The sequence below is a fragment of the Lepidochelys olivacea genome (assembly GCF_965140295.1).
Source record: "Lepidochelys olivacea isolate rLepOli2 genome assembly, chromosome: 9".
Taxonomy (NCBI): Eukaryota; Metazoa; Chordata; order Testudines; family Cheloniidae; genus Lepidochelys; species Lepidochelys olivacea.
Genome location: NC_140419.1, coordinates 26,619,777 through 26,647,424, shown reverse-complemented (window position 1 = coordinate 26,647,424; position 27,648 = coordinate 26,619,777). Strand labels below are relative to the sequence as shown.

The 27,648-nt window shown below is 37.6% G+C and overlaps 1 protein-coding gene across 17 annotated transcripts in view; it reads left to right on the top strand.

The window, feature by feature from the left end:
- Positions 1–25,841, top strand: part of MBNL1 (muscleblind like splicing regulator 1) — a 200,842-nt gene extending 175,001 nt beyond the window's left edge. For 4 of the 17 annotated variants that reach the window (XM_084640049.1, XM_084640039.1, XM_084640053.1 and 1 more), the window contains 7 exons: positions 4,826–5,083; positions 6,316–6,369; positions 7,174–7,327; positions 14,839–14,874; positions 15,586–15,680; positions 19,154–19,228; positions 22,401–25,841. In XM_084640049.1, coding sequence (XP_084496175.1) covers positions 4,826–5,083; positions 6,316–6,369; positions 7,174–7,327; positions 14,839–14,874; positions 15,586–15,680; positions 19,154–19,210 — 654 coding nt within the window. In that variant the 3' untranslated portion in view covers positions 19,211–19,228; positions 22,401–25,841. The remainder of the gene's footprint in view (positions 1–4,825; positions 5,084–6,315; positions 6,370–7,173; positions 7,328–14,838; positions 14,875–15,585; positions 15,681–19,153; positions 19,229–22,400) is intronic. The other 13 variants (XM_084640044.1, XM_084640054.1, XM_084640051.1 and 10 more) reach the window with 7 other exon arrangements.
- The last annotated feature ends 1,807 nt before the right edge of the window (positions 25,842–27,648 follow it).

The window sequence follows — 27,648 nt, the reverse complement described above, 5'->3', positions numbered from 1 at the left end:
GAGAATTATTGTGGAATCTCCTTCAGAGTGCTGGCTAAGATCTGCTGATCTACTTGGTTGTGTCATAAGCATGCTGCACTCTTTTCACATTCAGGAAGTTCCAGAAGGCATGGTGCCTTAATGATACAATGTGACCCATAACATTTCGGAAGCTGCTGAAATTTGGAGCTAAAGTCAGCGGATCTTCAAAATGGAGCTTTTGGTCAGAATGTGTTTGTTACAGTTCTTATGCCATTTTTGTTTAAAAACATTAGCAAAGTGACAAACCAAATTCTTCTACAACAGAGGACTGTTCTCCTCCCAGAACACCCAACGACACTAACCTCAGTCTGAACTAAGAGCCATTTTCAAAATTTAAAAAGCCCCAGAAAGCATCTGAAAGCAATAAACTTTAAAAAATGGCCAAGCAGGTTTCCTTTGAACTTTGGATGAAAAAAAAGAAAAGGAAAGAAAAGTAACGGCCAAGTTACAAACCCCTGGAAATAGGCATTGGGGCTTAAGAAATTTCTCATTTGTCACAAGTTTTCTGATGGAAAATATTAATTGTTTGAGGACTTGTCCTGGATAGGTCTTCACTTTGACCTGAGAAAACTTTTACAAACGGAGGAGAGAGCAGAGCTTCTTTCCCTCTGATAACAGTCACTTGTGAAGTAACACCACCGTATTGATGGTGCTTCTCAAAAGTTACATGAATGTTGATGTTTCAGGGAGCCCTCTAAGGAACCCTAGACAGTCGCATGAATTACTCACATTTCAGCCACATCCCCCATATTCAGTGGCACAAAACAGGAGAATCCTGTTCTGAAACAATGGCCATTTGAACCAGAGCTTTTACCTCTGTCCCTGCTCAGTTCTTCACAGATGCCCACTCATTCCCTGCCCGTGGAGCTTGGAAGAAATAATCCTCCACCCCTCGCTTCAAATCTACTGTCTGCCTTCCTGTTCTCTTCTCCACCTTTGCTGTCTGTTACAAATAACAACATTACAGCCTGCTCCAGCAAAGCATTTAGTTTTTATATGCTCAATTTAGTGGAAGTAAATTCCTTACCAGCTTTTGCAAAAGTGAAATAAGAGTGAAATAAGTGAACATAAGGGTGTTGGCTAAATCAATTTAACTAAATAGTTTTTAAACTGATTTAGTTAAATTGCTACAATTTTCTTGTGCGGACAAGCCCCTAGTTATGTGTCTGTATTAAATCAGCCCAGAGACACTTAAGAGTTTTTTACAAAAAGAAAAGGAGGACTTGTGGCACCTTAGAGACTAACAAATGTATTTGAGCATAAGCTTTCGTGAGGTACAGCTCACTTGCATCCGATGAAGTAAGCTGTAGCTCACGAAAGCTTATACTCAAATAAATTGGTTAGTCTCTAAGGTGGCACAAGTCCTCCTTTTCTTTTTTTGCGGATACAGACTAACACGGCTGCTACTCTGAAACCTGTCGTTAAGAGTTTTTGTGCAGTCTGCTTGCAGTGGAGCTACTGCTGCGTTGATCTGAGTGGAGAGATGTGGTGAAGTTCAGAATGAGAGAGCAGAATGGAGGAGAAATGCCTGGAGGTGTCCCTGCCTTCTCAGACTCATTAGACAAATCTGATATGCCACACTTTGTTCGGTTGGACTCAGGGAGCCATCTGTACAAAGGAGACTAGCTATTTGTGTTAAATGGGAAATAGGATTGCTAGTAATTCTGCTACCTCTGCTATTTTCACTGCTCCTGAAAGCAAACAGTCAGTCTGCTAGTTAAGCCAGTTTTCTGTCTTTCCGGTGGATTTGTTGAGATATTTCAGGACAGTGTTCTTTTTTTATCCAGGTGCTTCCCATCTTTGGATATTTTTGTTTTGTTTTGACTGTGATTCAGACTATATCTGAGTTCACTTAGTGGTTTCTCTACAATTATATACTGACCTTCCCTTCTCTCCTTCACAAAACCAGAAACTATTCTTATAGAATCTGATTTATTCTTCTTGTAGAATGTAAGGACATGAACTTATTTTGGTCTGGCTTCTAGAATATCTAGCTTTTGAAATGTGAACACTCACAAGGCAAATCTTTCCTAGTTAGCACCTTATTGACTATAAAAATGCTCTCCTGACTTGTAAATCTTCACATGTCTTTGATTCTACTCAGTGAAAAAAGGTGCTTTATCTGTACGGCATGTACTGGTTGTTCTTTAAGTGAATTTCTTACTATCATTTAATATCATTTGAAATTATATGATTATAGAGTGGTTCGTGGCTTAGCTCTCTGCCCTTGGCATTGTCCAGTAAAAAAAAACAGATGGGATTTTAGTGTCAGAACTTGAACATTATTTGTTCTGTTTTCAATTTTAAAAATATATTTTCAGAAGTAATATACTACATTGTTCATTAAGTTAACACACATGGCCTGGGAAGCTTAAATTAAGGATGTTCTATAACTGAAAGCTTTTATTACTTTGACTACATTCATCAAAGGAAATTAAAACTATCTGGTTTTAAGACAAATCTAAAACACAACTGTATGCTGTGCAATTCATGGGAGCCCTTGAATCAATGTGAATATCCCTGCAATAAAGCGGATGATTGTTACTAGTAAAAGGATCAACTTGAAATGTTTTGGAGGTTGTGTTTGGTTCAGCTAATCATGCAGAAGTTTGGATGTTTAGCTAGATTTAACCATACCAGTCAATCTGGAAATCAAGATGGAGATTTCATGAGATTAAACTTTCCCAGGAGATTTCCAGTATACCATACATTTAGCTGAAAATACCTTGAGTAGAAGCTGCCCCTCTCTGTATTTCTACTTCTGATCCTGGCAGAAATCACAAAGTAGAAAAGAACATGAAACAGAAAAGGAAAAAATAAGGAAAAGGTTGACTGAACTTTTCTGAATTTCAGAAAAGTTTGTTTGGTTTCAATGTGGATCATTTTAAATTTTATCCAAACATTGCAGATCTGGCTGAATTGATACATCGGGCTCCCTTGAGCCACTGCTTCTTATCTGAGAAAGAGAGAGAATTTTCTTATGACACAGTGTTTTTTATTACCAGAAAAATGTAACCCAGAGATCATTGTCGATTTTAAGGGCATAGGTACCTGGGAGATCAAAGTGGAAAAATACAGATTTTTTTACATGTAAAATGTGCAGTAGGTTGGTAAAGTCGCTACTCAGTGTAAAGAAGCAAACAAAGGGAAACTATTAGATATGGCCTGACATCATCACTTCGGTAGAATAACTGCCTAAATATGAACATAAAGATAAAGAGAGTCTCATTTGTGGCCTTGACTATAAAAATATGCGAGATGCACAGATGGCAAGTCTGCCACCAAATGGAGGACTTTCCAAATACGTCTGAGACAATGGCCAGACAAAATGTATGCTCCAAGCTGGCAAACTCACAATAGTGCTGCTATCGCCCTCGAATAGAGCCACTTGCTCAGTTTCATGAACTGTAGATAGGAGTCTTAGATGACATCTGATTGAGGTTTTAAGGAGTACAGTGAATTAAAGTGTATCTGGAGAGCTAGTGTAGATGAAAACCAAAGAACACTATTTGGGTTGTTGTAAAGTTCAGAACCAGACTTCCTGAGGAAAAGCAAATGTTCCAAACTCATTGTAAAGAAAATTCTATCTGTTATGTTAGTTTTGTTCAGTGTGCAACCTTTGCATTTTCTAAAGGCTGTTGGAAGTTAGTATGTAAAACTCATTGCTGTGATTATTATTGGTCATGATTTGTAAAGAGCTGACAATAAAACTAAAGTTTGAATGTAGTTCCCTTAAATTTAGGATTTGCAAAGTTACTGAGAAATAAGCCCAACGTTTTGATGCAATAAGTGAGAGGGGGGTTACCATTTACAGAAGTTACTGTTCTGTTAGTGGGGGTTGTACATCCAATGAAAGATTTTCGTAGTTTCTGGCATCCAGTGGAAGTTTTTGTAATTGGACCAACTAGGTAGGGTGGCTGTTCTCCTCTGCCAAAAGGAATATCTGGATTTCTGATTCTTTAAGCTTTTGTTTTGATTGTGCAACATAAACACACGCCAGCGAGACCTCTGACTGCTTGGCTGCACCTGTATTGTTTTCCTAAGGGTTACCTACCTACTCTTACTCACACATGGGATAAACCCAGGGGTTGTTTAGCTGGCAGACTGTGGAACAAGAGGGAGGTTCAGAAAAATCAGACTGTGGGTTGTTGTGTGTTTTCGGTTGCCCTCTTGTGTTAAAAGGATGGAATAGCTGAGAGAATGCATTAAATGCTGTATTTCTGTTGATGCTCATGGCTGACATACCTCTATATAAATATTTATAAATGATAGAGGTAAAAGTATGTAATGCATTGAAGCCAAAAATGTAGCTCATGGGATTGATCTCAAAGGATTAGGAAGGTCATTTTGACAATAATTGTACCATATTTAGCTTAATAAGGCAATTCTTAACAAATAGTTCACTTTAGAAATGTATTTGACAGTGAAGTAGTTTTGACCTTGGCTTATTGTTTCAATTATCATTCAAGATTAACATCATAAACCCATTTTTTCAAAACTAGTACACGTTGATGAATTGGACCAAATGTAGCCAATTATAGAAATCAGTGGATTTGGACTCTCTGGGCTTGATTCACCTTTACTCAGGCTCTTTTATACCAGATTGGCAGTAAAAAGGGATCTGTAAAGTGAGTTCAAGATGCCAAACTTCAAGGCCCTTTTGCGCTACCAGTTTTTGTTTTTGAAAGAGTTCCTTGAAAATGCTGACTATATTTTACACCTTCTCTGTGATCACTTTTCTCAAGTCAACAATGTTGTGTGATATCCAGGCACATGAACTGGTTTTCATTTAATGATGCTGCAGGTATGTCGAGAGTATCAGCGTGGCAATTGTAATAGAGGAGAAAATGATTGCCGGTTTGCTCATCCTGCTGACAGTGCAATGATCGATACCAACGACAACACAGTTACTGTCTGCATGGATTACATCAAAGGGAGGTGTTCACGGGAAAAGTGCAAATATTTTCACCCTCCTGCACATTTGCAAGCCAAGATCAAGGCTGCCCAGTACCAGGTCAACCAAGCTGCAGCTGCCCAAGCAGCAGCTACTGCAGCTGCCATGGTGAGTCCAGAAAACACCTTCAAAATGTAACATTGATGATAAAAAATGATTAATTTATTAACTATTCTTGCTGAAGATATGTTTGTTCAGGTATCCCATTCACTACACAGTGTAATGAGCTTTTACAGCATTTACAGCCAGATCTACTCTTAAATAGTTTCAGACTTAAAATATTTTACTAATTTTTGGTAGCCGATGTATACAGGGGGGTGTGCGCGTGTGTGTGTATGTATACATACATGTGTGTACTTATATGTAGACTCAAAATATGTATCTATCTATTTATATAGATGGATATAGATAGTGTGTGTGTGAGTGTATTGCTATAAATCTCCATTTATAGGGATCGTTATTTCTGTCTTTAAGTATATCCATCTAAATTACCATTAATGGTATTCCTGTTTCTACACTAAACTTTGTTTTCCTCTTCTTTAATCTTGGAGGTTTTTTGTATCACCAGTAATATGCTTAAAAATTACTTAATTTAAAAAATAAGATCTGAAACTTCTTAAGAGTAGGTTTTCAAGCAAATAGACTGTAACATTATTTGAGGGAGATTTAATCATATTTTGTTCATCTTAAATATTACGGTGTGGATGAATAATTGCACAACTAGGGATGCTTGAATATGGCAATTACATGGAGTAGGAAAACTACAGCACATTTGAAGGTATTAGAAATGAGTACAAACAGGCTATTTGCTAAAATGTATTCTTAAAGTAAATTTTTAACGTGATCTAAAACTGATTTTAATGGGTCCAGTCTTTGTTCTTTGCTTAGCTGTTAATATTGTCCTACATTTTTACATAACTACATGATGTGACCATTAAAATACTACTTCATGTAACACATGGTTTGCTATCCGTAGCATAGTACAATAAACATGAGAGAGGCCTTTTTCTATGTTTGTTTATGGATACTTGAGCAAAAATACAGAAGGCAGACTCTCTTTCTCTTGCCTTTCACTCTTTTCTGTTAGATTATCTTGTTTGTAATTAACTACATAGAGGTTGTATCCTCACAATAACAACTTAGTAGTGCCTTTATTGTGCATGCTTAGTCTTGTTATTCGTTGTATATGGCATTCCGATGATTTGTTTTTTATTTGTTTTTTCTCACCTACCCAAAAATGCACTGCTGCCCCCATGATGCACCTCTGCTTGCTGTTTATGTTAATGCGCTTGAACCCCACTGGCCCATTGCCATCATGTGCTCGCTGCCTGCTAATTAAGACTCAGTCGGCTGTCAAATCACTGAAGCGACCCCTCGAGGCAACCTTTGACCTGGTACTATGACCTTTCACCTTTTAGCTTGGCATGTAGCTTTATTGTAGATACACTTTTTTTATTAATTTGTAAACATTTAAATACAATGGAAAACTGAGTGTGGTTTCCTGTTCCAATTAGTGGGAAAGAATACAATATACACATAAATGTATATGCCAAACAAATGTTCCTAAAGCGCAGCAGCCCACATTCAGTTTGACCACCTTTTAGACTGTTGTAAATGAAGTACATTTTGAGGACATTAAAATTGTATTTATTACTGTATTTTTATGTATCTGTTTGCTTGGCATGGCTTAGCGATATTCTTATGTAGATTTAACATTTGTAATGCAATGTTAAAGTACCAGCATGCTTTGGTACATTTTTGCATGTCTAGTTAGACTTTGGGAACTGTGGGTATAATTTTTAATATTATCTTGTTTCATTCACTCTGTGAGATTACTATTAACATTGCTTTTATTTGTCAATCCTCATGGAGCTAGCAGTGCAGCTTTCTTTTTTCCCAATATTGTTGCTTCTTACGGAAAACCTGAAGCTTTATACAGTATTTTAGCACATTATTATAACATAGAGCTCCAATACATTTACTTACATTACTTGATGGTTAAACTAAAGTAATGCGTCCTTTTAAAGCTGTCACCTTGCCTTTTTACCTGGTAGTTCAGTCTGCTCTGGTGCTTGCTTGCTCATGGATAAACATGGTGCTTGCTGCCTGCCTCTTTTTTGCCTTCTACTGATTTTTCTTTTTCTTTTTTTCTTTTTTTTTGGATTGGATTTATTTTTTTATACTCATCCACCGTTCAGGGAATTCCTCAAGCTGTACTTCCCCCATTACCAAAGAGGCCTGCGCTTGAAAAAACCAATGGTGCCACCGCAGTCTTTAATACTGGTATTTTCCAATACCAACAAGCTCTTGCCAACATGCAATTACAACAGCATACAGCCTTCCTCCCACCAGGTAAGTATTTCTTTAGTTTTTTGTAGAGCAAAGTATGCTACGAAATTTGTATTCAGCATTTGTAATACACTTCTGCAGGTATCTGTATTGATAGTCATTGATATATGCACAGTTGTAGTAGGATATTTTTTGCTTAGACTGAGGAAAGGAAGTCTAGGAATTAAGGTGTTAAGGATCAGGTAGGGATCATATAGAATGCTGTTTCTGTGTATGCTTGTCTTGGAAGCTGGGTAGATGTTCTCCAATCTAATGTGAAAATCAATATTTTGGAAGCACATGATCTATTATTTCAAAACAGATTCTTAAATCTGTTCTCTTCTTTCTTTTTTCCTAATTAATACTTTTTTACACATCTATTGAGCTATTTTGTATTACTCCTTTTTGCTGTAAGACCCCTTTGCCTTAACTTATTTAGCAACAGTACTTCTGAACCATATCACTTTGTAAAGGGTGAGGTTTTGAATTTTACTTAGTGATCATGAAATGCACAGTTAGATGGCATTACAGCTAAACTAATATGGAAGCACACGGAAGATGTAACTGTAAAAGGAATCAGAGGATCAGACACCAAAATTTTTCCATTAGTTTCAGTGTGAGAAAGATAGAACCCTCAGTTGCTTTTAGTAAAGAGTGATAAAAAGATAGCTAATATTTTAGTTTGATTGTTTCAGAGCCCAAACCTGCACTCATTACTTCTAAAGAAATCTCGCTGCAGTCAATTTTTGTTGCATAAAGTCTGCAGGACTGGATCTATAAGAAGTTTGTATCACTACTTGCTTCATAAAAATCCGTATTTCCAGTTTGTTTAAAACTCTGCTATAACTTTTTTAGTTAAATTGTGAAAGTCAAATTTTAACTGCAGAGAACTAGCATTTTAAAAAATGTAGGTAACAAAAATGAGAACACTGCCTATCAGAAACAGAAAAATCATTTCCTAACCATTTTTGACATGTGTTTCAGCCACATCAGCATGATTGACTTTTACCGTTCCATTTTTGGTGGTGTGGTCTGTCATTCAATCAACATGTATACATGTAATTTACACATATGGAATAGCTGCTTGACATGAGATATAACTTCTCTAGAGCCACTGTAGCCCATTGGGCGTCTAGGGTCTGATTCAAAGCCCATTGAAGTCAATGGAAAGACAAATCAGTGGAAAGTCAATGGTCTTTGGATCAGGCCTCTAATATACATATTTAAAAGAGACATTTCAAATGTATTTACATAGTAGACCATCACAGTCCAACTTGCAGGCTTCACATATTTTAAAAGCTCCCCTGATCTTGGTTGGAGCTGTGCATCTCTGGTAAGGAGCCCCTCAGCTTCCCTTAAATAAATGGGGGTTTGGCACCTTGGCACTTTCAGCCTCCACAGAATCGGGCCCATTACCATTGGGATCATTAACGTCATTTGTGTAAATAAAATTTATAATTTGCATCACATAACTGACAGGGAATGTCAATAGTTACATGGGGCCTTTCTCAGACCTTACTCAGGCAACTTCATATTGAAGTCAGTGGGCATTTGGCCTAAGTAAGAACTTCAGGACTCATTGAAACTCCATTGGGACTCTGGATGCTGAATTCAGAGGGGACAGGCTAGTAGTTTCAGGATTTAGCCTGCACAGGCTACTGTACCAATTCTGTTTTTCATTTTTTTTTTATTAAAAATTACTGTTAAGGGGCAGACTAGCATCCATTTTAGTTTTCCATTGATCTGATGCCTTCACAGAAACTTTAAAACAACATTTCCCACTAAAATAACACTTTTCACTTTTCTTTATGGCCCCCAGTTTTTATGGAGTTAAATTAGTTTAATTCTTGTTTGTGCATCATTATCATTAGTGAGAGCAGCACAGCTGTGGAAATAGTACTTTTCAATCAATTTCCAGCAGAACCAGGAAGGGAACTTACAGCATATTTTTGGGAGGCTCACACAACAGTCCCAGTCCTGAGAGGTGTTGGGTGTTCTCAGGCTTGTTGTCTTGACTTCACATGGAGTTGAGGATGCCCGGCACCTCCCAAAAGGCACTTGCCACATTTCAACATTAAGTCCTTTAAGGGGAGTCGAGGGGGCTCAGCACCATTCAGGATCAGGCCCCAAAGAGTAATGACTGGGGTTTTTTTTAATGTCTTGATGAAATTCACCAGAGAGAAGAGGGCCCAGAAGGCAAGACTCTCCCCAGGACTTGCACATTAAGGGTGTATGTGGTCTGGAGGCCCTTACATGGGTCCTCTGATCTGGGCTGAATTTCATCTTTGGCAACAATGTTGGATTTGTGTTTCAAACATACCTAGACATACCTAGAGACCCCTCCACATTCTAGAGCTCAGATTTAGCTGCCTTGCATGGAAAGGTGCATGGAGGAGAAAAGGGGACACATCTAGTACCTAAATCTCCAAGTGCCTCCAAGCCCTGTCCTCCATGGTTAGAGCTATGCCCAGACTCTTGTGGGACAGGTCTGCTGCAGGGGCGACTGGAGCATTTTAGCATACATCCCTTGTGTCTCACACAGATAACTACACCTGCCTTTGCAGGCTTTGGAAAGTGCATGCTGGAGTGGCGGCTCTGCTGCCCTTTAAACAGGTGCAGCACATGCTTCCCCTCAGGCCTGGCCAGTGTAAAGGATGGGGCCAAGGTCTTATTGCTTTCCGGCCTTTTGTCAGGAGTTGGTACTAATAAAGAGCAGTGGTAATGCTCCCTGTGAGAATTCAGCTGTAAGCATTAGGGTCCTACCAAAGTCACAGCCATGAAAAACGCATCACAGACCGTGAAGTCTGGTCTCCCCCCGTGAAGTCTGGTCTTTTGTGTGCTTTGTCCCTACACTATACAGATTTCATGGGGAGACCAGCTTTTCTCAAACTGGGGGTCCTGACCCAAAAGGGAGTTGCGGGGGGGGTTGCAAGGTTATTTTAGGGGAGCCACAGTACTGCCACCTTTACTTCTGCGCTGCCTCCAGTGGAGGCAGGAGAGTGGTGGTTGGTAGCCGGAGAGTGGCAGCTGGTGGCTGAGCGCCCCGCCTGCAGAAGTAAGGATATCAGAACCGCAACCCCCCCGTCCCCTCTCCAACTCCTTTTTGGGTCAGGACTCCTACAGTTACAACACCATGGAATTTAAATAGCCGAAATCATTACATTTATTATTTTTTAAATCCTATGACCATGAAATTGATCAAAATAGACCATGAATTTGGTAGGTCCCTAGTAATAATGTCATTGCAGGTGAAGTACTGGCAGGGTGTGGTGTCATGTGTCAGTAAACTGACACAGGTGTGTCTGATTTCTGTGCATGTTAGACACGTAAATCTCTTTGAGGATCTGGACCTAAAACACTTGAGATTGAAATGGTTCAGATAGTCCTCCTACTGTGAACCTCTGACCTTTTGAAGTCTTCCAGAATCTGTTGCTTCCGGGAGCTGTCTCAGGAACTGTGGGATAAGTACTCAGAGGGCATTTCACCTGAAACAGTTTGGAACAGCTCTAGTATAGATGTGGGACAAAACTGCAACACGTCACACCATGAGTCTGTCACATCCAGCGTGGATGCACTGCACCGTTTGTGCTAAATTGGTACCATCTTACTAGTTTGGTTCGGATTAGTGCATCTTTAGCATGACCTTAGATCAATGTATAAAGTTCCAAATGAGGCCCTAATTCAGGAAAGCATAATGGACCAGACTTTTAAAATAATTTAGGAATTTAAAGAAGCAGAGGCACACCCATTCAGATTTTCAGAAGCTCTTAGGTGTGTTCATCTCCTTGAAACCAACAAGAGATAGAGGCCTAAAAAGCGCTTGTGAAAATCCCACTAGGTGCCTAGCTGAATTATTAGTTAGCTAAACTCCTTTAAAAAGTATGTGTTTAAAGGTCTGATCCTGCACCACTCTGAAACAATGGGAGTTTTGCCACTGACTTCAGTGTGAGCAGGATCAAGCCCTAAGTGCTTTCCTAACTAGAGATGGATTTAGACACATACCTAAGCATTTTCCTTAATTGGGGCCTCTGGCTCTGGGGACTAATTTTGCTCCCCTTGAAATGTTAACGGGAGCAGGATCAGGCTCTGTAACACTAATTCTTCATACAGATTGAAGCACTTATGTTCTCTACTAATAATCTGGTCTATGTGGTGGTGCTTTCTAGATTTAATTGAATAAAAAAACTGAGTGAAACAGCAAATCAGGAGTAGGAAATATATATAAAGAGGAAAAGGAACTGCTTAAAATCCCAGTGAAAACAGAGTATCCATCAAAATTACTGCATTCTCTCTAGACATAATTTATCTGAGAAATTATAATCAGTTAAATTAGCACATGCTTGAAATCAAATGCTGCCGTGTGCTGCAAAGCCAAGGAACATTTGAACTAGCAAATTCACTATTCATACATTCTTATTGGTAAATCAAAGCTTTTGAAGTCAAGATTAATATTTAGGTCATAGCAAAAGTGATTTTTATTATTGGCAAGTGGGTCCTACTGCATTATGTCTTCATATTTGCAAGTTATTGCACCCTAGCTAGTATTTTCATTGCTGCCTTACGTTCATTTGCTGCAAATCCCTCTCAAAACTGTGTGTACTGGTTATAACATTAATGATGATGATAACTCAAACTAAAATTTAAGGTGAAAGCTTTACAGTTATATTTCAGAGAATCATTACAAAAAGCTAACTCTTGTTTTTAGCATGTAGACTTAATTATGCATGGACTGATGTAATATACTAGGTATAATAAAATATGTAAAACATAAGGGCATTTGTACTTGTCTAATAACATAGAGTGGCACAGCTTTCAGTTATACTCATGCAACTTCATTGACATCATGACGGTTGTGTGGGTGTTATTGAGAGCAATGTGTTTAGCACATAGTCTGTAGTTCAGGGTCAAATCTGGGGCCACATATTCGCTCCGACAAGTAGTTCCATTGACTTCAGTAGCAATTCACCTGTGAGTAAAGCAAGCGGGATGAGGCCTTTCCTTTAAATAGCCCTCCTTTTAAACATCTTTCATGAATAATTACATTCTTTTTTGTTTAATAGAAATAGTAAAATAATTAGAAGGATTAATTATGCCATTTTCCCAATAACCTTAAATGTGTCTTCTAGTAATTACAGGCATTAACTTCCATGTTATCCCCAGCATTAATGATAGTAATTACTATTTTATTTCTCCAAAAGCTCATGGCTTTGGCATTGTACAAGTTGGTGCAACATGGCTTATAAATCTATACACCACATAGCACAAGCTAGGAAGATAACATGCATCACCATTCAGGCGCAATAATTTCCTTTTGTTATCGCCATATGGTATCAAGGTAATAGTGTGCAGTGGTGGTGTAGCTGTGTTGGTCTCAGGACATTAGACAGAAAAGGTACGTGAGGTAATATCTTTTACTGGAGCAACTTTTGTTGGTGAGAGAGACAACTTGTGAGCTTATGCAGAGCTGAAGAAGAGCTCTGTGTCAGCTCGAAAGCCTGTGTCTCTCTCACCAACAGAAGTTGGTCCAATAAAAGATATTACCTCACCCACCTTGTCTCTCTAAGGTAATAGTATAGCAGTAGCTCCCACAGACAGTCACTCAGAGTCTGTTTCCAGTTTCATATGGTCCCCATCTTCAGGACTTCATTATTTCGTTTATATTGATTCATATCAGAGTAAATTTATCTAACAATATGATTAAATAGGGAAGAAAGTCTTTTCAAAAAATGTTCAGTATGATGGATTATGAAGAATTGGGCCCTTTGTTTATAATGTTTAATTTTTAAGCTTCGGGTAGGAAACAAAAAACATGCAAATACTGATTTCTCAATATGGAGCTAGCTAAAATAAATGAGATTGCCCAAGTACTGGAATTTGAAAACTGGGAGTTGAGCATGCCTAAAAATGCAGTGCTTCTATTGACATTGATGTCTCTTTGGAGAATTGATTTCTTATTAATTAATTATTATTTATATAGCACAAGGAGAGTGACAGGCTACAAGATTGTCTCTCTCAACTGAACAATTATCTAAGAACTGTTGATGTTCTACAAAGGCCAATGGGTCCACAGACCCAACAACATATGGTCAGTTAAAGTGTGACCTACAGTGTAGAAACAATGCCAATCAAGTGTGCTTAGCTCATGCTGGGAGCTATGTGGGAGACCTGCATTTCTTATCCTGCATTTAAAATACAAAATAAACAGTGTGAGGAAAAATCAGAGTTGAAGCTGACACTTCATCTTCAGCTTACCCCACAGTGTCTACATATTGTAAATAATACTGTGTGCAAAATTACCACTGTCCTTACTACAGCTGAGCAAACATTTGGCAAAAAATGCAGATTTGGGTCGACCAAAACATTTCATGAATTTGGGTTGATTTGCCAAATTGTTTCAGTTGTTAAAAAAGAAAAAAAATCAAAATGTTTGTTTAAAAACTCTAAATCAAAATAAAATGTTTCATTTCAAACAAAACTCATCATTGGACCCAAAATGATGGGTTTGTTTTAATTTTTGGAACTGCCAGTTAACTGAGAAACCATTTCTTCACACAACCCAACTAACACCTATGCAGTACCAAGACACATGAGATTCCTCTAGAGGGGTTGGAGGAAAAGACACAAGACTAACTCTGGGTCGATCCATCCCTTCCTATGGGAAAACCCACACAAGGTAGCCCTGAGTGGAAACTCCATGAGGATCCATCCCCTCATGTGGTTCTTCTCCCCTATTATTCAGCTGGCAAATGTGGTGAATACTCAGAAGAACTGCTGGGGTTCCACACTAGCTCTGGCCCCTGGCAGGCCCCCTACAACTGTCCCTGGCCCCATCTCTTCCTGGGACAACTGCAGAAAAGAGAACGTTTCCCTTAGCCTGCACCAACTCTCAACCTGTGCACTCTCTGCTTCCTTCTTCAGCAGCATCAGAGACTGATGGGCTTAGGCAGGGAGAAAACTCTGTGTGGAGGATCCCCTGTGCATATGGATTGGATAACGGGTGAAACAATCCCACTCCTTCATTCTTTATTATCCTGCATATCTCCGTATAATCTTAGTGCTAGGATTAACATAAATTTGGGTGCTGGCTTACCCTGAGAGTGTTAAAGATAAATAACATGTTTGATCATTTCCTCTAATCTTAATAAAATATAGTTAAAAAGAAATATACGTTTATTTTTATGCTAACAAAGTTTGTCAGAAAGATAAATCAATCAGATTAAAACTGAATTTTGAAATAAGCCATGAGACCTTTTCTAGTAATATTTCATAGACAAATGAAACTATATAGAAATAAAGGCAAACAAAATGTACCAGCACACAGTTCAATCAGCTTTTTTTCTTCACTTAAGACTAGTTCTACTTGATCACTGTGCTATTGTATGATTTGATTGTGCTGACAGTTACATGCCACTGTTCCCATAATAACAATTTTTCTTCTTTGTTCAAATGAAATTTTCTAATTACACGTGTGATGGGTTGTTTTAATTCTTTTCCCTTTTCAAATCCACCTTCCTGTTGCAATGCATGATGGGCAGGCTCAATATTGTGCATGACACCCGCTACAAGTGTTGGTAGGTGCCAGCTTTGTTTCTTGATTATCTTAAACCTGTGGTGCAGCTCACAGACCCTCAAAATCCACTGCTAGGTTTTAACTTGCAGCTCTTGTGCCAGTCCATCCCCCCATCACACCCTCTGCACTAACACCTGTCAATTAAATGCAGTTGTTTTATTTAATTGACATGGACACCTAGAAGTTGGATAGTAGTGTTCTGAATTGCACATTTTTCCTTGGTGGATTTTGATTGGACTATGAGTTTGTGTTTAGAAACTGTCTTGTATTAAGTAACATACTGTGTCTTACTATAGTAATATAAAACATACTTTCATTCAAACTGATTTACTTTTGTGTGGTAAATACTTGGGTTGGATTTTCTTGTTTGTGTTTTTGTTTAGACATAAAAATGTAAACATAAGGACATTTTTAAAATACTTTTGTTGATTTCATATTGAAACAATTGAACTTGTTCGTGTTGATTTTCTTGATTTGATGGTAACAAGCATTTTTCCCTTTTTTTCCTCTTTCATTTCCCTTTCTCCCTTTCTCCCTGGAATGTTGTCCTGCTTTGCACTGTGATTGCATGTCACTCGCTGGCAATGATGTCTCGTCACATGGCTTATTGCTATGATAAATACCATGCTCAATTATTCTATCACATGTTGCCATGGTTCCCCTACTGCTACACTCTTCTGTATGTTGGCTTATGTGATTTTCCTTCCGAAAGTTCCCATGGTGCACGGTGCTACGCCAGCCACTGTGTCTGCAGCAACAACATCTGCCACAAGTGTCCCCTTCGCTGCAACAGCCACAGCCAACCAGGTTTGCTAATTTACAGCTTTGTTCCTTAAAAACAACTTGAAATTGGTGCTTTTAATGAGCATGGGGGTTTTGATTTTACTTCTTGTTGGCCTACACATTCTCTCTAAGAGTTGTAGCATAGCTTAGAAAGCTTTTGTCCAGGCTCAGAAGGTGCTACAGCTCCATTTCTGATGCTAAAAGTATTTTACATGAGACTTTCTGATGCACTCTTGACATTTCATAGGCCATGTAGCTTATTTATCTTTTCATAGATCTAAAGAGAGACAGGGATAGTACACAGAATCCAATTTTTCTGTGCACATAAAGCCTACAGTTCTTTTGCATGCAAAACTCTGGTCAAAGCCAGTGGGAGCTGTGCGTGGAGGGATTACAGGATCAGGAATTTAAGAGTCTGGACGTGTTTTGAATCTCTTCAAAAACAAAACAAAAATATTTGTGCTTACGCAAGCCAGAGGCACACTTGTAAATCTTTGTCTCAACTTGTGAATTAGTTAGGAGAGGCCTCATTAATTTTATAATGGACAAACTTTAACTAACTGAATGTCCATTCAAAACCTGACTAAACTCTTTCTAAACTACCACTATGAATGTTGTTTTATCTGGGTATAAAATGAGGATGAAAATTAATGCTTAACAAGCTAAACTGTAAGTTAAACTTCTCCTTGCACTGCCACAAACAACTCTGTAAAGATAAATGTTGTGGGCCACATTTACATGGGTGCATCTCCCATTTACTCCAATGGAAATTGCACTTACATAAATGAGGATGGAATTTGGCCCAGTGTTTTAGCTCACTAGATTGTTAAAAATTCAGTTGTTTTCTACTACATCATAGTTGGAACATTAACTAGAAAGAATAAAAACATTCTAAAAGACCATTTCCTTTCTCTTTTATTTAAATGTACCGAGAAATAAATTTTATAAGCCATACTGCAAATTTAGAATTCCTGCACATTATCATTGTGCTAAAAACATAGCACCAAATACTGTGCTAAGATGCAAGTAGTGCTCTCAGTCAATTCACTGAGAGGCCCACAAGTGTCTTCAGGGTTTTTTGTTTGTTTTTTAAAATGTCCTTAACTCAGTTTCCAATTTTGTGGGGGATGTTTTGCATTCACAGTTAATTTCAGGGGTAAATGCTAGTATTTAAGGCCAGGATTTTCAAAAGTGCTAACCTTTGACCTAACTCTGCTTCCATTAAACTCTGAGCACTTTTTAAAAATCCAGTCAGGTAGTCAGAGCTATGAACAGTAGTACTTGTGCCTGAAATCTGTTGCAGCTGCACCTCTAAACCTGCAGGCAACTGCACTTGTAAAATAGGATGCTAGTTCTAGAAATCAGGAGCCTGTTCCTGCAAAGTGTTGAGCACTATACATTTTTCGTTGAGAGTTCTGAGCCTTTTATGGGGTCAGGCCAAGAGCCTTAGTATTTGTCCTGGAGTATCTCCATTGTTGCTTGCTACACACCACCTTCTTTGCTAAGCCAACTGTAAACTTTTTGGTGGCATATGCAGCAATTGGCATCTCAGCCATCATGCCTGAAAATCACACTGTTATAATGATTTATAAGTGTGCACATCAGATTCCCTTGTGTTATTTAGATATTTTAAAAACCCAAACCAGAATAATCTGGTCAGTTTTCACAGAAGCTGAATGTAATTTCTCACCACCTACCTCTTTGTGCTAGAGGAAAAAAGGCTTAATTTTGTTTTTCAGTGAATAACTAAAAGTCTCTCACAGATTTAGCCCAGAATAAGAATAATATCCAGGAATACTCATGGAGAAGTTATCATTCTTGTAAATAAGCGTCCGCTAAATAAATATACTGTATGTCAGACATATCTTAACTGCATGAGTCATTTACTGCACAATTTAAATAATTTTGATTTTAAAGCCTGCAAACCCCTGAGAATTGCTGGCGTGAGCAAAACCACAAAATGCCTGTTCTCTATGTGAGGTACCCTGCGCTTGCCCAAAGAGATTGTAGGGAAACTTTCTGTTGTAGAATCTGACCATTTCATGCATATCCTCCCTGGACCCTCATAACACACTTCAGTAAAGTATTGCAGCCAAACCTCAATATATACATATATAATTAATATATGTATATAGTATATAAGCAATGCTGAAATTGCTTAATGCCACACAATGCAATGCGCATGCATGCAGAAGGTCTTAAGATCTGGCCCTTCATCTTCATTGACTGGTGTTGAAGGTCCTTGGTATGTTTCGACAGCACTATCCCTGATGCTTCTACACAGTTGGGTGCAACATCTTCTCCTGCAGCAGTAGACAGAATGGTATGAGAAGCTTCATTATGCTTGGAGCACATTTCTGTGCAAGTTGGCAATGCTGTAAAACTGTATAAAGATGACAGGTAAAGAGAGGGCATTAGAGGTGGAAAAAAAACACTAAAAACATTAAATTTGTTTTAGAGAAATATTTCCACCCTCCCTTTCTTTTGCAGGTTTATTAGCTGATGGGAAATATTACTTGTATGACTGTAAATAGCTGTTAACCTTGAAAAAATCAGTATCACATCATATTGCAGGGCTTGTTTTTCTGTACATAAGTGCGTCTTTCCACTTCCCAGTCCTGTTTGTGATGAAAGTTTATGTACAATTCCTTTCACATTTGTAGTTCAATGAAAATACAGTACTGTTTTCCCTGATTGAGGGCCCTATTCTGCAAGGCCTGTGTACATGCACTCCCATGGACTTCAACTATGTGCCACTCATTGGAGGGCTTGCAGGATTGGGCTCCAGAGAGATGGTTGACTAGTGTGCTTCTTTGCTACTTCTAAATATTATCTTGTGGTTTTAATTTTAAAAAAAATACTATGGAAAATGAGTTGATAAACTTTAGGAGCCATTGCAAATTCTATTGACAACGTTTTGAGAATTGTTCACTAGTTTGGGGTGCCTTCCTTTTTTGGTACCAAACTTTGACACTTTGTACCACTTTTTTATAGGGGACGAGGACCCACAGCTCAGCTCAACTCAACTGTGGGTCATCACCCTTTGTGAAATCAGCATACAAGGCATCTTAAATTTGGCACCCAAAAATGGAGACACCCAAAGTTAATGATCACTGCAAAATTTGGCTGAGGTTGTTTAACTGTAGAATTTATTGTTTCAAATGATTAAGTGAAATACCCAAATCACAAAAGTTTGTGTAGGCCAACAAAAAGGGCTCTTCTCAATTACTGCACTGCATGAACTTTTGTAGATTTTAACTTCTTTTACTTTCTAAACAAACAATACTTATGTACATTGGTCAAACAGTACTTACCACAACGTTTTTCAGTTTTAAGTTGCTACTTTAGCACTTCAGTTTACTTTAACTTATAGTATAAAGTCCACCACCTCACAGCTGATCCCCACTTTTCTGAACTGTTATGTTCTTTAATAAAATGTTCTCTCTCTTGGTTGATTTGTTGCACATGTTATTCATTGTTTACATTTTTACCTATAGATACCCATAATATCTGCCGAACATCTGACTAGCCACAAGTATGTTACACAGATGTAGACATTTTGTCATCAAACAGTAAGTTTCCAATGTATTGCTTGCATAGTTTTCAAACTCTCTTTGTGTATGTGTATAACTTGGCATTTTCAGGGACATATTGGATTTTTAAAAAATAAAAGCTATGGAAAAATGTTGTGAAAGAATTGATATGGGTTTCTTTGACATTACCGAACTTCTGGCACATGTCAGTCACAGCATTCATATAGAAATGATTTTTAAAAAATATTACAGAAACAGACAAGTGTGTATGTGAAATGAGTTGGTGATTTCAGTCGATCCTAGTCAACAAAATCACAAGGCTGCTGCATCTGGCATGAACAGTCACCTTTGTGACACTCTCAGCAGAGGCCAAGGGTTGAACTGGCAGAAAGCTGAATTCCCCTCTTCCCAGAAACAGATCACACAGATTCTTCACAGCAGCTACTCAGTAGCCTGTAATCTACAATACTTACCAGAGTTCCCCCCACTCTACTTGTGCAGGTGATGTACATGATGGTGGAAACAATAATCTCTTCCCCATCCCACCTGCGACCAAACCCTTTATGCCAGCCTATTTGGAGTTGGTGCAGAGACTCTTTTCATATGTGTGTGAATGGTGAGGAGATCATTCCTCAACCATTGGGCTTAAGTGATGATGAGAGTCTTGCTTCCAGCCTTCTGCATTTCACCCTTAATTATGTGATCTGCTTCTTAAAACATCAGCCTCCCATTTTCAGGGGGCTCAGGATGTAGCAAACTCAGTTTTCTTTTTATCTGCCCTGTGTTTGTCCCCTCCAAAAGATACAGCAGTTATCAACTTTAAATTAACGCTGTTTGTACCCCAAGTACATGAAAGGCCTTTGGGGAGGGGAGGCCCCAGGTTGTTGGCACTGACAGTCACTGTGCTGGGGCACCAGTATTGGCTCTAATAGCCCCACTTTGTTCGCTGGCATTGGAAACCTGCAGGGAGTGCCACGTTAATTACTGTTGACACACTGTGGCAGGTGTAGGGAGGTGGAGTCTGATAGGCCACATCTACCCCAGTGATTTAGCAATAATTGACCTGCAGCTCCCTGTAAGGTTCCAACACCTTCTAACAGGGTGAGGTAACTGGAGAGTGCTGCCATCTCATGAGAGTGGGCTTCAGCTTGTACTGCCATCTTGCTGCCCTGCTGGGGAAAGTAACCCTGGGACCGGCCAAGCTTAGGGTGGGGCTCGTATAGTATTATTTCGTTAATAAAACCAGAGTTTAGTCAATGAGAATTTAGCTTTTGTTTGAGACTGGCAGAGGCACCACTAGCTCCTATGCCCCGGGGGCCGTATGTGGGACAAGTCACTTTACTGAGAGTTGCTTTAGAAAGACCTATTAAATTGCAGTGTCTGCTAAGCCAGCCTCTGTAACTGAGAATGAGAATTTAGTCATCAGCCTAACTCAGCCTGTGGCTTCTCTTGAGCACAGACTGCCAAATTATGATAAATTATGTGTGGTATTTTTGTGAAATAGGGTACTTAGTAGAGAGAGGTCATGCTGAGAATACAAGCTCAGTTTCTACTTGCATATGTTTGGCTTGAACTACAGCCCTAGATATTATGTGTCAGATCTTTATAATTTAACCTTTCTTCACAAAGAAAGACTTTTACTTGACTTACCTGTAGCGAGTTCCCCACCGACCTTTCTATGATGAAATCCTAGTTTAAATTTATGATTTGGGCTGTTCATTTTTCTTTCTGTCTGATATAGTATCTTACCCAACTACACTAGGCTAGCTTAATAGCTGCAGCAAGTAAATATACCACTTCAATCCCACCCCCTATCCCACGACAGAGGTACTGTCTACTAGTCAGGTTCAAGCTGTAAAAAACTTATCATTCACTTTGGCCAAGATCCTCTGTAGTATTTAGGTACCTCGTTCCCATTTTTATCAATGATTTTCATAGCCCCTTCATTGTAATCTTTCTTCAGCAGAGGAAGAAATTTATTCTTGACACTAGTTGATGATCAGTCCTGAAGGAAAAGGATTGATACCCCCTTGTAACTTTTATCCTAGCTGGAGTGATTTCAGATATTGTAGTCATAGTCCAGTCCTTTTTAAAAAAATTCACACTAAGCTATTTGCCTTAGCATTATCCTACAACAGTGACTTCCACAGGTTAATTTATTATTGCATTAAAAACTACTTCCAGTTATTCCTCTCCCCTTACTTGTCTCCTCACTCAATTATATCATCTATTTTATTTCTCCTTGTATAAAACACCACCTTCCCCTTCTCAGTTTCTACTTTTTATTGCCATTCTCTGGGCCTTTTCTATTTCTGCTATGACCTTAATGAAATGATGTGCCAAAACAGAATGCATTTTTAAGGTGAGACTGTACTATTGGTTTAATATATGGAATCATACAAGTTCCTTATTATTCTGTTAGGCCAATTTTTTCAAATTTTCAAAAGCACCTAAGTGACTTAGGCCTAAGGCCTCAGGCACCTAACTCCCAGTGATTTCAATGGATCTTAATCCCTTAATGGCCTAATTGTCTGTCATTTTGCAAATGGGATTTAAGTGTTTACGTCTGATTAAAAGTCACTGGGATTTTGGCTCCTAAGTTGCTTAGGCACTTTGGAAAATGTTACCCCAAAATCTTGGTTCCGATGAAGTGGGTGGGAATACCGTCTACTGACTCCATATACTCCAGTGGGACCAGGACATGGCCCCTAACACGAAGCCAGTAAGTGAGTGGTATACTGTCAATCCTACTAGGTAGAGGAGGCTGTAAAATTCAAGAGCAGGGGTTCTCAAACTGGGGGTCGTGACCCCTTGGGGTCATGAGCCATCAGCCTGCACCCCCAAACCACGCTTTTCCTCCACCATTTATAATAGAGTTAAATATAAAAAAATGTGTTTTCAATTTGTTAAGGGGGGGTTGCACTCAATGGCTTGCTCTGTGAAAAGGGTCACCAATGCAAAAGTTTGAGAACCACTGTTCAAGAGCAACAGAATACTATTTTATTATACATGGTCAATATGTATAGTATGTCTAACATGTCTGCAAAGAAAATCTTTTGTGAAGAAATTGTTTGAGGGTCAATCCTGTAGCCTTTTTTGTAAACAAAATTCCTCTTGACTTCAATGACTGATTCGCCTCATGTTGAGATTGCTTTAAGAAAATGAATGAAAATGCTAAATTAATTTTCTTTCTGCCTGCTTCCCTTTCTAGATCATACTAAAGAGAAAAGGACAGTGTGCTTGGATGGAGAAAAGGACATGAGCATTAGCCATAATGTATATACCGTCAAGCCACACACAAAAATTCCCTCAGCAGTAAGACATCCACATACTGCATGTTAACAAGATGAAACGACAACTTGGAAATCCACTGCACACTGTTGCCTATATACTTTGTACATTTAATTGATATTTGTGCTGAGGTGATCTTATTGTCTAAATCTACAACATTGTCTATCTTTTCTAGCACAGAGGTATGCCTATATATTTAAATATGCATACATAGTCTATTTCCTACATAATCATGTATGTCATCTTGAAAAGACAGACTATGATGTAATCATAAATCTATTATGTATTGGTACGTCTGTAGACCAAGATATAATTTTTTAAAGTAAGTTTATTTCTTTCAAGGTTTACAAATAACAAAGGTGCACCTTGTATTTAAAATTGCCATTATAGATGAGAGCGTGCATGCACAGTAATTTTTGTTTAAGAGTAATATTTTTAATGTAATAGATTGTAAGACGTGGTAAGAGAGGTATCTGACAGAGATGAATGTGCCAAGCAAAACCACAACTGTGTATATTTTAAAGCACATCAGTGGCTTTAAGTACCATGTTGTTAAGGATTCTCATGAAGTGCCATAGACTGTACATCAGATTAGAGTATTATTTCTGCAGTGTTATTTTCAGAGCCACATTTTTGCTTATTTTGTTAGTACTATTCAGTCAAAGGCACCATTCTGTTTCCAAAACCAAAGCTGTCTCAGAAATGGCCAATTCAACCTATAATAAAAGTAGACAACAGAAAAACAAACTATCAGTACAGATTAACGTAACACATACTGGACATATAAATATATATAAACTATTTTAAGGCATTGTAGTGTAAAATTTATGCATATTATTACTGAATAACTCAATATACAAAAGGGAAAAGCCATTTCTGAGACACAATAACAAAAATGTTTGAGGAACTTATTTTGCTTCTATTTATAGCCTCTGTCAAAAGACTATAAATGCTTTGCAGAGATGGATTTCACTTTTGCTTAAATGTTTCATCAAAGTCACACTTCAAAATAGTGACTCTAAACAAAGAAGAAAGAAGCACTGACATCAGATGCATGATAAACCAAAATATGAAAAAACTGAGATGTTAATTAGCATAGAATTGGGTGGGTTAAATACCTGGGTGAGTTTTGTGAGTTTTTTTTGTTTGTTTGTTTTGTTTTGTTTTGTTTTTGGTTCAGATTAACTGCTTATAGCCTTAGAAAGCCTTTACAAAATAATAATAATAAAAAAATAGATGTGCATTCAAGTTTTTAAGAATGGATTCATCCAAAGGAATTCCTTTTTGTGGTTTGGATGTTGCAGTTAGTAAAGGATATTTTTGCTCTGTTCAGCAAACTGCTGAAGTGGGGGCCAGGTCACTGGTAGTATAGCATGGAGTGGAAGAAGTGTGAGTTCAGTTATAGAACTTTCCATACTTCCAAGTTTACTGCAAGTTTTTATGCTTGAGAGAGATGCTTTCTAGTATAAGAATGATGTGTTGATTTTACTGATTGTACTGTACATCTATTAAAGCCTTAGATTATTACATTACGGGTTAAAACCCATACCAATGTAATTTCAATCATGTTAAGAAAGTATAGATGACTTCACGTGTTATTGTAGTTACTTACATTACAGAATATTACTTATTTTTTCTTTTTAAAATGTAGTTTTTATTTCTTACATTTATTAGATCATTTTCATTTTCTATTACCAGTTGAATACCATTTCAGTTTATAGAATTTTGTTTTATTAGATTATACTGATGACTTTTTCAAAATACAAAAAAAAAATAAAAAATAAAAAGTAGGTTTTTTTCTTCATAACATATTCAGTTTTGAATTTACATGTAGTGTCATGAGTATTTGTATTATTGTTAACTAAATGATTTATATTTTACTGATTTAATATTACAATGTAAGAACGTCAGTCATCGTTAGTTCTTGTCTAGTTTTCATTAAAAGAACAAAGATCTTTTATATGGATATCTTATAATTATATAATCATTGCTAAGTAAGAGGTTCAGTTGTTGCTATCGCAACAATCCTGGCAGACAATTGAATAATATTTTGATGATTTATTTTGTTTGTAATTAGTTATTATAAGAAAATCTAGTTCCTAGATATTAGAATAAAATTTATTTTCTACTGTATCCATTTCAAATGTTAAAATATTGTTTAAATATTTTTTGAAATCCCTGAATATCAGGCCTTGTTATAAATAAGCTGCATAATCAATAGATCAAGGGACTTTTTGTTGATAATCCAAATACTCAAAGTTTACGTAACAAGAATTAAAGCGTGTGTGCAAACTCTTGAGGGTTGATTATGCTGCAGTTTAGCATGTGGGAACGTATAGAGAGAAGGTTGACTTTTTGCACTTCTGTATATAGTCAAAAAAGAGAGAAACCTGTATAATAGTAAGATCTTATTTTGAATAAAAATGTCTATAATTACAAGGAGTTTTGTTAAGGCTAATAAAATGACAGGCTGAACAAAATTGCTTGCAAAAGTGGCACAGAGTTAGCACTCCATACCCCTTCAAAAAAGTTGCTTTGCTTTATGTGGACAGCTTGTAGTTTGCCAGGATTTTTTCAGCTGGAAAGATATGCCATCCTTCCAAGATCTCATGACTGACAAAAAAGCTCCACCGGTTCAAATCTGCCTGAAAATCATTACTTTAAAAAAAAATTTTTTTAAAAAAGCAGGTATTTCAGACCATCAAGGTGAAATCATGGATTAAATATTCCGTACATTATTCAAAAACTACTGCATGTTTAAAGTATCAAAAACAAAAAAACAAAAAAAAACAAAAAGACAAAAAAAAACAACAACCAACAACTATATTAAGGATATATTCTATTCAAAGCAGTTTCTGACAATTTCAGTGGTTTATTGTTCACAAAACAAGAAACTTCAAAACAGATATTGACATTCACAAAAATTAAATTATGAACAGGCAAACCAAACAGCACACTGTAGCTGTAGTTATGTGATTATTTTTTTATTGTAATGGTCCTGTTCTTTTAGCAGGTGAAAAACAAAAACCTATCAAATGTTACCTTTTGAATGAAAAGCACTCAAGAAACCATGTAATTACATAAGCAAAAGGTGGAAATTAGGCCATTATTTTATCTGGAATATTCAGTATTCACACTGATTAATTAATAACGTTGCACTTACTTGCAACCCTGCAACTTTCATCTGCTGAAAGGACAGATGTGCTTGGTTTTACTATTATGTAATCACAGACTTACTTTTTGCTTGTAGTTGCTGCAAATTATGTACTCTGTCCTGGGCTGCAATTTGTTTCCATGCTTATTTTATTATTACTGCTATAGTTGACCTTGCTGTATGGAAAAATAAAGTGAAATTGCCCTAATAAAACTTCTCTTTCTTAATTATATTTTTCTATTTCAGATTAAAAATTACATTGTTTTGTTTTGTGTGCATTTTTAATGGATTCACACATTATGTCCAAGGGAGAATCATTTAAATGAAAAAGATTAACTGTCTGCTATCATATGTTTATTTTACAGTGTGCACCATATTACATATGCAATACAGACCATGAAACAGTCTATTCTATCCAAATCAGACATGTACAATCCTTTACAGACCTGTTCCATGCATTACTGAAAATTCATTTTCTGAGTTCCTGACTTTATAGATTCATAGATTTTAAAGCCAGAAGATACTGTTTTGATCATCTGATCTAACTTTCTGCCTAACACAGGCCTGAGAGCCTTACCCAATAAGTTCTGCAAAAAGCACATAACGTCTGGTGGAGCTATAGCGTATATTTAAGAAAGATATCTTGTCTAGATCTAAAGATTCCTGTGAGGGGGAATCCCTAATTCAGTAGTTCCAATAGTTAATTACCCTAATGGTTCAAAATGTGCACCTTATTTTTGTACACCTTATTTACACCTTATTTGTGCAGCTTCAGTTCACAGGCGCTTCATAAAAGCAAAATATTAAAAGTAGATTATTTCCCTAAAGAAGGTTATTTCTGCTTCTGAGAATTTATATTTATATAGGGAGGCAAAGTACTAAATTGTTGAGGGTTTTGTCCATTCAGTGTTGTATATATTGGAGACATGAAGCCATATCATGCCAATCATTTTTGAGTAGCATTCCCCATGGGAAATTCTACTTAAAAATTGATGGTATTATACAGCACTGGTGCCCCCAAGGAAAATACCAACAATGTCTTGCCAGTTACCCACGTGAGGGCAAACCCTAACTGTACCTCTGCAGAACCTTCCAAGCACTCATTTTTAAATAATTTGGTTTGTTTTTTTTAATTATGTGAATTTTTGGCACCTGGGAACGAGGGCTAATAGGACTGACTACAGTCAAGCAGAATGTGGCCATTGCCTGTGGAATTATCTGCCCACTTAGCTCAGCTACTACACCTCCATCTTAACTGCAGAAACCCTCATCCAAATCTGGTCATGTATCAGTTTGAGATGTGGTCTGGCTGTTGTCCAACAGGGCTCCATCTTGCAAACAGATTCACAAACAGAGATTTCCACTACCCACTGCACCCATTCTATTTGTCAGTTGCTCAACCCTGTGCTATGCAGTGTTGTAGTCATGTTGGTCCCAGGATATCAGAGACACAGATTGGGTGAGGTTTATCTTTTACTGGACCAACTTCTGTTGGTAAGAAAGATAAGCTTTCGAGCTTACACAATCAGCAGACCTGTAGAAGAGCTCTTGTGTAAGCTCAAAAGCTTCTCTCTCTCTCCAGCAGTAGTTGGTCCAATAAAAGATAGGACCTCACCCACCTTGTCTCACATGTGCTGACATTTGAACCTATGTGAAAGGGGAGTTAATTTACCAACTATGTTGCTTAGCTCTGTTCTAAACCTCCTGTTTACTCAATGCCTAAGTTTGGAAGTCGCAGCTAAAGGCAAGAGATTCAAAAATTCTAAGGCCAGAAGGTACCATTGTGATCATCTAGTCTGACCTCCTGTATAACACAGACCATAGACCTTCCCTGAATTAATTCCTGTTTAAACTAGGGTAGATCTCTTAGAAAAACACCTCCTGCTAATTTTAAAAAGTCACCATTGATGGAGAATCCCCCACAACCCTTGGTCTGTTATTCCAGTGGTTAATTCTCCTCACTGTTTAAAAATGTGTGCCTTATTTCTAGTCTGAATTTATCTAACTTCAGCTG